Source organism: Physeter macrocephalus, chromosome 18 (assembly GCF_002837175.3).
Source record: "Physeter macrocephalus isolate SW-GA chromosome 18, ASM283717v5, whole genome shotgun sequence".
Taxonomy (NCBI): Eukaryota; Metazoa; Chordata; class Mammalia; order Artiodactyla; family Physeteridae; genus Physeter; species Physeter macrocephalus.
The window spans coordinates 96937177-96948256 of NC_041231.1; the positions used below are offsets into that span (position 1 = coordinate 96937177).

Below are 11080 nucleotides of genomic sequence, written 5' to 3' on the forward strand. Positions count from 1 at the left end.
GTGCCGCGGAGCGGCTGGGCCCGTGAGCCGTGGCCGCCGAGCCTGCGCGTCCGGAGCCTGGGCGCCGCAACGGGAGAGGCCACAGCGGTGGGAGGCCCGCATACCGCAAAAAAAAGAAAAAAAAAAAAAAAAAAAAAAGTCATTTATACGAAAGGGAGGGAAAAAGCGGTAACAGCAAAAGGGCTGAAGACGTCCGGCCACCGTCCGTAGGTGTAATGACCACAGCCCCAGGCAGGCGTCTCGGCAGACACACGCTGCACGCCCCCAGTGAGCGAGCGGGCTGCACGTGAGGGTCGGACCCCCAGGCTGTGACCCAAGCCAGCGGAACAGATGGGGGAGGGGTGGGCATGACCTAAACGACGGCAGGGCGAGAGGGGGTCGGCGTGCGCTTTGCTAACAGGTGAGAGGGGTTCAGTTTCCCCCCTCACTGTGTCTTCACTCATCGTTCCAGAAGCACAGCATCACCCGCCCCTGCTTCCTGGAACCCCACTTAAAGGAGGAAGCCTCACCCATGAGCCCCCGGTGTCAGCCACCACCCCGCCATGCGGCTCCTGCAACGAGACCAGCCTGGGGGCGGCCAGATGCCCCCCCGCCCCCGTCAAGAAGGAAGTCGACAGCACGAAATGCCCAAGTTCCTCAAACGGATGTCCTCGCAGGCAGGGGATGATGGGGCAGCAGTCTGTCTGAGGGGACGGGTTCGGGCCAGCCCTGCCTAGACTCACACCAACCTCTGCCGGGTGAATAAAGAGGCGGGGGAGGAAGGGGGCCGTCCGCCACGGGGCCCACTTGGGCTGGTGACACCGGCCAAGGAGAGGGCCCAGCCTCTTTGCAGGATCTAGGAGTCAGCCAGACTTAAAGTGTGGAGTTTAGCAAATCTTCCCTTTGTGTTTAGATATTATACAACTATTAAAGCAAAGCCTGGGCTTCCAGAGAGAATTAATTCCTGAGTAGGAAGCGACGGACAGCGACAGCCCTAACCTTCGGGGACTCCCGACAAGGACCTGTGCTGTAAAGCAAAGGCCTCTTTTTCCAGCTCCGATGTTCAGCCCCAGAGTCGCGTTCCTTTCCTCTGACGTTTCTCCCACAAATGGCACAGGCACTCCGGAACCAACTGTGACGGCCACGTGTCCCAGAATCAGGGCCCCACTGGCATCGCGGTAGATGGAACATGGCTTTGGCAGGGCCAAAGGTCAGGCCACTGTGTGGTGTTCACAGATACCACCCAGGGTACAGACCCGGGGCCTAAAAGGAATGACGGTGATGCCAAAATCGAACACAGAATTCACCAACCTGGGAAGCCAGGCCTGAGCGCCAGGGAGGCACCTCCTGGGCTTCTGACGGTTACCATCAGAGGCGGGGTCCCACGCGGCACAGATGCAGGGGACCAGGCGCCCTGGTGACCCAGACTGTCCTAAAAGGCCCACTCCCGGGAAACCCGATCAAATCAGGGCCCGGGCGCCCTATTGGTCAGCACGGTTTTACAGAGAGGAAGAAGCACATATCTTCAAAGAAAAAGACATGCTCTGAGACCAGCTATTCACCAAAAGCCAGGCTGCGTCTGCATCACCGCGTGCTCCGCCAGCAGCCGCCCTGAACCAGCGAGAGAAGTCGGGCCTCTCCCTGGACAGGCCCACCTACGTCAGCATCCGGGCGCCCCCGGCCGCGCCTCACGCCAAACTCCCGCTCGCTGGCCTGGGCGCAGACACGCTTGCACCCCTCCAACCTCACGCAACTCAGAAGCACAAAAATGGCAACCTGCCAACCCCATTAAATGAAAAACAGGAGAGAGCAAAAAGCACAACTGTGGTTTCAAGGGATTCCAAACATTCTCTTGCATAACAGGCACCCGCAGGACGGGGTGAGAAGGGCTGAGAGGCGGCCACCTGGGCGGGGCCCGCCTGCGGCTCTCCCCGGGCCGCAGCCTCGGCTCCAGGGGAGTCAGGGCGAAGCCGGGGAGGCTCACTCTCTCCATTACGCCTTCGCTAACCCTGCACAAGTTGGAATCGACACGAGTTGAAACTTCGGGCCGCCCCCAGCGCCCAGACGATGGGCTGAGCGCTCACGACACCCCCCGCCCGCCCACCCCCAGGAGGCCCAGGGGCTCCATGCCTGGCTCCGAGCTGAGCAGGGACCGGGACCGCCCAGCTCACGCACCTCGATTTCAGCTGGTGCGGGCTCCTTGCTGAAGCACATGTTCATGATATTTCTTGCTGTTCGGTAAAAAGTCGTTAAGGAAACAGACCTCCCCTGAAAAGAAAACAAAAACAAGAGTCAAGCGTAAGAAACAAAGCAGAGCCAGGACCCCAGAGCAGGCTACCTCATCACGGGCCCCTGGCCACGTCTTGAGTTGACAGAAGCAGAGGCGGTGGAAAAACACTCCCCGAGAAAGACCCTCGGTGCCAACAAAGGAGGAGGAGGACCCCTGGCCATCCAGCGCCGGGCCAGACCCCCCGCCAGCCAGCAGAACGGGTCCCACAGGAGCCCCGGGGGCGCTGCAGGGTGCCCCGCTTAAAAGCTGCTTTCACTCCCTGGAGCCACGAGTGCAACGTGGCAAGGGCAAGAGAAAGGCTGTGGCCAGGGGGAAACCAACAGCATCAAGTCAGACACTGGCTGCACCTCGGGACCGGGGACCCCGGGAAAGAAACTTGGGTGACAGCAACACCCCCCCGAGGGTCCTCACGTGAGAACCAGCCAGATGAGCAGCCTGGCCTCGTAGACGTGCAGGGGACAGAGGGGTCTGGCCCTTCTCTCGCCACGGAGCCACTCCTGTCCCCCACGACCCCCTGGGACAGCACGCAGGCTCCTCAGATTATCGAATGTCCCCTCCCCACCCCTGCACGCCACCCCTTCCTGGGAATGTTAACAAGGACAAGCTCCCTGGGGTGACACATGGCATCACAGATATGCTTTGTTCTAAAGGCAAGCCCTCCACTCCTCCCTGACCAGGCATGCTCACTCCTTGACTGTGGAAGTACTTACTGAGCACCTACTGTGTACAGGCCCAGTTTTAAGGGCTGCAGATAGAGCAGCGCTCAAAACAGACAACGTCCCTGGCCTCGTGGCGGCCTGGGGACACAAAACAGCCGGGAGGTGGCACTAAGTGCGATGAACCAGAAGCAGAGGGGCAGGGCTGCAAGGCAGGTGGTCAGGGAGGGTCTCCCTAATGAGGCGATGCTGGCGTGTCCCCGTGAACAGAGCTGCAGGTCTAGGAAGGGGGCAGACCCTTCTTGCCTTTGGAAGGACAGTCAAAGCACTCAGCTCACAGACCCTGCCCTTTGCTTTTGCTCTTCAGCTTTGTAAGCAGGGTTCTAACTAAAAGAGAAACTGCTGTATAAATCCAAACTTCTCCTGGCGTGCCATTCATTACAAAATAAAATCCTGACTGCTAGAGGAACCTGATTCTGTGTCAGCTAAAGCAAGGTGCCTGTAATTCAAGCCGGTGACACCCAACACACAAGAGTCGATGCCCCCAGACGCTGAGGGGGCTCAGAACCCGGAGCCTGGCGCTCCCGGCCCCTCGGCGCACAGAGGTGCCATGGAGCACTGTCACGGCCACCAGACTGCAGCCACAGCTGAGGAGACCCAACCCTGGCTGGGTCCAGTAACAGGAAAAGCTCTAGGCAAGCAGGCATCTCTCTCCAGAGAGGAGGGCAGGACTCAAGCCTAGGAGAGAATGAGAAGCGAGGCAGAGGGTGGCCAGAGGTGGGACCTCGGAGCGGGGACTCAAAGGGAAGAGGCCAAACCCAGGGCAGAACCGCGGATGCCCGACGCGTCCCCGCCCCCAGAACACGGACAGGCTCGTGCGGTGGGAGCTTGACCGCCAAGGCCTCCACGGGGCCCCTCCCCCGGGGCCTACGGAGCAGATCACTGCCGGAGCGGTGCAGGGGCAGCGGCCAGTCTGTGCCCCGTCCCAGCCCGGGTCCCCACTGCCCCGCGGACACAGAGCCAGGCCGCCAAGTGGGAAGCCACCAGGACGCCACCGCGCTCCCCGGAGGAGGGAGCCTCCTCGGAATGGCTGGGCAGTTACGGGATGCGGCAGAAGCAGGGAGCCTCCCCTCCCCCTCCCCCTCCCCAGGAGACCCGCGATGGCGGACAGAAAGGAGCCAGCAGAGCCGAGCTGGGCAGGCCGGGTGGCAGTGGGGGGCGTCCATCGGGAGCTACAGAGGGCCTGCCCCCTGTGTGTACGGGAGGCCCTGGCCCTGACGGGCGGCCACTCCAGCATGAGGGGGCGTGGCTCCCGGGCTGCATCCCTGGCACATGGGCACACATATGCGCACACAAACCCATTTAATGGAGAGGAAGCCCAAGGCCACGGCGGGCAAGCGACCCCCCCCGGCTGGGCGCCCAGTGACCTCGTCCGGACACCCAGCCCCCTGCAGACTGCAGATACCGCTCTTTAGGAGGAACGTAGCCAGAGCCGACTGTCAGGGGTCTCAGGAGCCTGACAAGAGCCGAGCCCCCGGCCCCTGCACGTGCACCCGAGGCCTCACGCCCAGGCCCCGCACGGGGGCCCTACCTTATATATACACTTGTGGAAGTCGCTGAGGATGCCTCTGTCCTCCTCCTCCTCCTTCACCACCTCCTTTTCCTGAGCAAAGAGTCGCCGCCGCCCCGTCTTGAGCTGTGCGGGGCCCACCTCCTTCAGCTTGCTGCGGAAGCCGTTCCTGTGGGCCACGCCATTGATGAGCCCGTTCTTGGGCTCGAAGCGGGGCAGCGGGTGGAAGCGGCTGCAGTCCTGCTCCGTGTGGCCCTCCAGGGGCCCCTTGCGCCTCTCCAGGCTCTCCTTCTCCATCAGCACCTCCTTCTCCAGGCGCCGGTGCTCCTCGGGGGACAGGGAGTCATAGGAGAGCAGGTACTGGCAGTAGGCCTCCTGGAGCTTGGCCAGCCGGTCCTGGGCGGTTCTGGGGATACGCAGCATGTCTGCTAGTTTGTTCCATTTCTTGAGGTCAGTCACCTGCTGCATGCCGCCCATCTCGTTAATCAGCCGGAAGAAGCAGGCCAGGTCGAGCTCACAGCCTCCTGGGACGGCGAGGGGAGAAAACACAGGGACAGTGGGCGAAAAGGCCCGTGAGCAAGACCGCCCTCCATCACCCCAGAGTCCACGGGTGCCCGGTGCCCACTACACGCCGGAGATGCCGCCAGGCCCTGGGGTCAGAGCAGCAAACAGAACAATCCAGTCTACAGAGAGACGGGGTTTAGACCATCTCGGGCACTAGGACGATAAACAGAGCAGGACAGGCCGAGGGGCGGCCGTCTTAGGAGGGTGGTCAGGGCAGGGAGCCCCGAGGAGAGGACACTTAGGCAGAGGGCTGAATGGAAGGAGAGATGGCCGAGCAGATCCGTGAGGAGGAAGAGTCCAGCGTCGCCCGGAGCAGGGGCAGGGGGCACCCCTCTCACACCCCAGGAGGCAGGGTGGTGGAACGGGGCATCCCGGCTGCGGCTGGCAAGGCTTGGGCAGTGCCACCAGCCACACCCACGAACCTGCGTCACCTGGAACAGCTGTGATGTCGGAAAGTGTACACATGCAGCATGTGTTGTCATTCCCGAACCCCCCAACACCCCCAGCGCGCGCGCGCACACGCACACGCACACGCACACGCACACGCACACACACACAGAGTAACTTATTTTCCATCCCCCCAGGACTTCCGGGCAGCAGGCAGCACCCACCTCGGGGCAGGCGGTGGTCTGTCCCTCAGCTTCTCCCATCACCACACTCACACAGAGGGCTGCTTATCCCAGAAGGTGTGTGGGCTCGTTTTCACTACGCCCCTTGATCACACTGTACAAAGCGTGTGAAAACTCACATGTGTCTGAATGCCCGCCAAGTGACTCTCTCGGTGGGACCTGCAAAATCAACCTCCCTTTGGCCAATAAAGGGGGGAAAAAATCTTCCAGAATAACCGTCCACTGGCTGTTAGGAGGTAAATACGCCACAAAATGGTAGGTGAGCAAAGTAAACATTAAGAACGTTTAGCTCTTTAAAGGGTGGGGATAGGTTTATAGAAGATCAATGAACGGAAAAGCAGCGGGGCTCCTGAGAGCAGCACGTGCTCGCTGGGCGGCCGGGCAGCACAGGGCCACCTCGGCCAGGGGAAGGGCAAGCGGCAGCCCGAGTCCATCTCCTGTGCTGGTGGGACGCTGGCGCTGGTGGTGGTCAGTGTGGTGCACGCGGCAGCGGGGGCCACGTCGAGGAGGAAACTCGCCCCAGCCCTGGCCGGGAGGGGCCTGAGGCCCAAGCTTCCCAGACGCACCCCAGGCCCTGCTCTCAATCGGGGCATCTCCTGGGGCTGCCCGCACACCGCCCGGACTTGCCGAGGTGGAGAGGGGTGGGAGTCACCCGGAGGGGCTCGGACCACAGGCTGGCCAGGAGGGAGGCAATCACCGTTATTCAACAGCACGGAGAAAACTGGCCCAGTACGTGCCGACCCACTGTCTCACTCCTCGCCTGCTACCAATCGACCCGTTCTCAGGACCACGCGGATGCTGCGTGACAAAGTGCCACCCTCCCAGAGAAGGAGCAGCCGTTCTGTGGACTCTGGGGAATTCTTCAAAAGTACCAAGCCTCTCGCACTGCAAGGAGGCTGAGCTCAGAGCCACAGCCCGAGGCCTCTGCGGGTCACGGTCCAGCTCAGCTCCTCTTCTGGAAGCCGACGACGCTTTACAGCTAGGTAACAGCAGCGGGTGTGAACACACACACCACAGTGTCAGGTCCTCGCGGCTTCTGGTGCCACGGGAGTCAAGGTTAAGGAAACCTACTCTGAATGGAAGATCGCTGGCTGCCCCCATGACGTCACCTGAGCACACCGCCTGTCCCCAGAAGACCTACCGTCCCCCCACCCCAGCAGGCTGGGGGACCCAAGACATCCCACTGCAGCCACGACTTGGTGAGGTTCTTGGGCACCCACGCAGCCAACGCCAAGCTCCTGAGAGGCTGGCCCCTCCTCAGCCTGTTCCCACAGCCCTGTGTCACCTTCGACCACATCCCTGACAATGGTCCACAAACCAAGAATTCTTTCCATTTCAGTGATTCTCACCTGCTGAGAGTAATAATGAAAGCTCCATCTTACAAGGAGCCCTATCTTACTGCCAACTCTTGATACCTAAATGACCGATAATATCTCCTCTGCTCCCTGCCTTTAAGAAATTGTCCTCTCCAACTGGAGGAAGGACATGCCCTATTCCTGTCGAGGGTCTAGAGCCAGAAGGGAAGCACGTGACTCACCTGGCAGACCCAAAAGGAACCCCACTCCGCAGAACCACTCATCCCTGACAGAGGGAGATTAATCCTGGAGGCCCGATAAGCAGGAGAGGAAGAGGGCAGTGTGGATTCCAAGAGCCATCCGTGGGCTCTGCCTGGGGGCCAAGGGTCTTCACGACAGCTGGGTGTATGTTCACAAAAGCAGTCACCAAGGAGAGCTTTGCTTCAGTGACAGCCAGAGCTGTGCCTGCTCTCAGAAGTGTTCCTGGACCTGTGGGCTCCACGAGGGCCCAGTAATCACCAGAAAAACTGAGATGCAAGGACAGATGAGCAGACAGAGATAAATGGGCTGAAATGTACCCCACCTACAAAGAGTCACGTGTTGAAGTCCTAACCTCAGAGCCGCAGAGTGTGACTGTACTTAGAGATAGGGTCTTTAAAGAGGTAATTAAAGTAAAATGAGGTCATCATGATGGGTCCTAACCCAATATGACTGGTGCCCTTATAGCAAGAGGAAGGGACATCAAGAACGTGCGCACAGAGCAAAGACCATGTGAGGACACAGGAGAAGGCGGCCGTCCACAAGCCAAGGGGGGAGGCCTCAGGAGAAACCAACCCTGCCAACACCTTGCTTTCAGATTTCCAGCCTCCAGACGGTGAGAAATAACTTCCTGTAGGTCAAGCCTCCCAGCCTGCACAACTCCGGTAAGGCAGCCCCCAGCAGACGAACGCATGGGGGCAGCGTTCCTGCCCCTCTCGCCGGACACCACTCTGGCCTCAGCAAGGCGGCCCGCAGCTTGGGGCAGCAGGGGTCGCCTCGTGTGCGAGCAGGGGGCTCAGGACCGGCCCTCCTCCTGCCACGAGCACCCCGCACCTGCAGAAAGGGGGGCCTCAGACTCCACCCGGGCCAAGGAGGGCCCAGAGGAGCTGAAGCTGGGGCGGGCATCACGGGATGCGGGGGGCCTTACCTATGAGCGGGAGCTCGTCCATGGTGATGCCCTGAGATCTGAGGTGCTTCTTGATGCAGGCCAGCCGCTGCACATTGGGGCCCCAGCGCCGGCCCAGCTTGTGGATGTGCTGGACCTGCGTGACGAAGCGCATCTCGTCGTTGAGCTTGCACTCGGGCCGCCAGTCCGGGGGCGGGATCACCCTGCACATGCCGTACTTCTCCACCTGAGGGCGCACCGACTCGATGTAGACGAGCGGGTCGTGGAACTCCTTGGCCGACGGCCGCAGGACGGGGATCTCGTCCATGGCCGCCCACCCGGCCCTGCCGGCCCCCTTCTCGGCCTTGGCCGCCGCCTCGTGCGGCCGGGGCAGGGGCTCCGATTGCGAGGTAGAACGATTTTCACAGGGGGCGCCGTCCGGCTTGCCGTGTGCTTGTCTGCCCGGCGGGCCCTTGCCGGCCGTCACCCGCTTCGGCCGGTTCCTCTCCAGGCTCCGCTCGGGCACCTCCTTCTTCCCGTGGCCGCCAGGCGGCGCCTTCTCCGCGGGGTCCGGGGCCGCCTTCCTGCCGGGACCCTCCGCAGCACCCGCCTCCCCCTTCATCTTCTTGGGGGGCGACTGCGGCTTGTCGGCCGGGGGCGCCTCTTCCAGCCTCCGCTTGGAGTTCCGCAGACCCTCCCGCAGCTGCCGCCCCCCCACCTCCTTAGTGCATGACTTTGGGTTCAACCTGCCGCTGACCTTGAGGCCATTGACGGTGTGCCCGGTGGACTTGGACGCCCCCCCGAGGGATAGCACCTGTTTTCGGGTTTTTGCATTGCTACTTTCAGTTTTCCCTGAGATTGTGTGGTTGACAGCTGAACTGGGCTTGTGGTGATTAGGTTTGGTTTCCTTGACCAGTTCTCTCTTGGCTTTGGTGTATGTGACAGTCCCCTTCGTCACTGTTGCAGTGTACTTCACAGTTTTGGACGGTGAAGGTCTGACTTCGCGCATCTTTTTGGCACTGGCTGCACTTGTACCCAGAGATGACATTCGAGTGACTCCGCCGACCTTAGAGACCTGGGAGGCGGCAGGAGGGGGAGAGGGGGGTTAGCGCCTGTCAGCGGGCCGCCCCACGCCCGAACTCAGCAGCCGGCGCCCGCCTTTGGGAGGCGGCGGCACGGGGGTCCCGGCCAAGGCAGGCAAAACACACAGCCCTGAAGCCAGCCGGGAGACACTCGGTTTCAGGATCTCCGCAGGACTAGGGGCCCATCCTTCCGCGCAAAAACACGCAGCCAACCTGGGTGCTGCCCAGGGGGTCTCCTGGGTGTGCTGTAACATTCACGTCTGTCGTTTGAATCTAGATGTTTCCCAGTGAGGACCCTCCACATGCCTGCCAATCACCTGCCACAAGTTAATAACAGTAACACCCGACAGCAAGGTCTTGCTGGTAAGGGGGCAGACACGCAGACACACACCTGTGCCAAGAAAAGACACGGCTGCGAATTTTTTCTATGCTCCCTACAGCAGCATGATCTGCCCACAGAATTTTAAAATCCATGCTCGATAAGTAAAAAACAAAACAAAAATGCTATGGAAACAAAGGAATAAGAGCGCTCACGTGGCTCAGATGCTGGTCACACGCCACGCCCAGAGGTGTAGCTGTCCGCTGTGGGCGTCTGCCAGTCAGTCACCCGTGAGACGGGCCCCAGGGCACCTCACTGGATGCACCTCGCCTCTCTGATGAAGCCAAACAGGCCCGAGCCCTTCTGCACAGACGGCTCCCTCTTCCCGCCCCTACAAGCGTCCACATTCGGTCCTACGGGAATTTGGTAAACAATCAGCCTCTCTTCACAGCCATCTTACAGCTTGGACACCACAGTAATCTTGTGACACACAAAGGTCACCCTCATTTATAAAAAGAAGCCAGCGAGTGACAAGGGTGGACACCCGAAAAGTACTGATCTCCAAAGGACGACGACGGGCCCAGAGCAGGAGCCGACGCTGCGCTGGTCCGGTGCGGACACCACGTCACAGCCCTGCCTCTCCGTGGCCTCTGACATGTCATTTACCATCCTGGGCATCGATTTCTCACATGCAACCAGTGATGCCAGGGTTGCCTGAGCAACACCGCCTCCCCAAAAGGCAGACTAAACATTACACATGCTCACCGGGAAACACATCAGGAACAGCAGCTGCCTTTTCTCACCAATGCGCCCAGAGAAGGTGACCAGGAGGAGGACCTGGGCACCAGAGCTGGGGACGCCATCGGGCACCTAAAGCAGTTCACGCCTCTCCTGTCCACACCCGATGCTCCCACGGGCTGTGCAGCTGCCCCACCCCTAGGACCAGGGCCCGAGTCTCAGCGACCTCTGCACTAGGCCCAGGCCCAGCCCAGGTCGCGGGGCCCCATCCCCAGAGTCTCCCATCCAGTAGGTCTGGGATGGAGCCCGAGAATCTGCATTTCTAATGAGGTTCTGGTGGTGCTGAGCCTCATCCGAGGACCTGTTTTGGGAACCGTGGCAGTGGACTATCACAGAACGTGCTGAAAACAGAAAAAGGAAAGAAGCCCCCAGACCTGTCTTTCTTCATTCGCCAATTATATGCGGTCCAGTCAAAGCCGTGAATTCTTGGTGTGAGACTGTGTTCCATGAGCCAACCCCCGGGGCGTTTGGTAACCAGGTTTCTGGGGAGCCAGCCTTGACTTCTGGACTCAGTGAGGTCCCAGGCCCCACTGGGAAGGGAGAGGCCAAAGAGAAGGCCCAGGAACTACAGCCTGGATGCACCACTGCCGGCCACTCGAGAAAGAAGCAGGACTGACAGAGCAGGTGGTCTAGAATACCTAACAGGAAATTTTAAAACAAAACCCGAACAAAACTAGCAGCCTGGCAACAATAAATTAAAAACAAATTTATAAAACCAGGGGCAGGGGCAAAGACAAACTTTCCATGATACGCA

General features: G+C 60.5%; 1 protein-coding gene across 1 annotated transcript in view; it reads right to left on the reverse strand.

The window, feature by feature from the left end:
- Positions 1 to 11080, reverse strand: part of JARID2 (jumonji and AT-rich interaction domain containing 2) — a 209346-nt gene that overhangs the window by 14389 nt on the left and 183877 nt on the right. Inside the window, exons 4-7 of the mRNA XM_028479536.2 lie at positions 9744 to 9801; positions 8170 to 9202; positions 4517 to 5019; positions 2155 to 2247 (exon numbers count right to left, since the gene is read on the reverse strand). Coding sequence (XP_028335337.1) covers positions 2155 to 2247; positions 4517 to 5019; positions 8170 to 9202; positions 9744 to 9801 — 1687 coding nt within the window. The remainder of the gene's footprint in view (positions 1 to 2154; positions 2248 to 4516; positions 5020 to 8169; positions 9203 to 9743; positions 9802 to 11080) is intronic.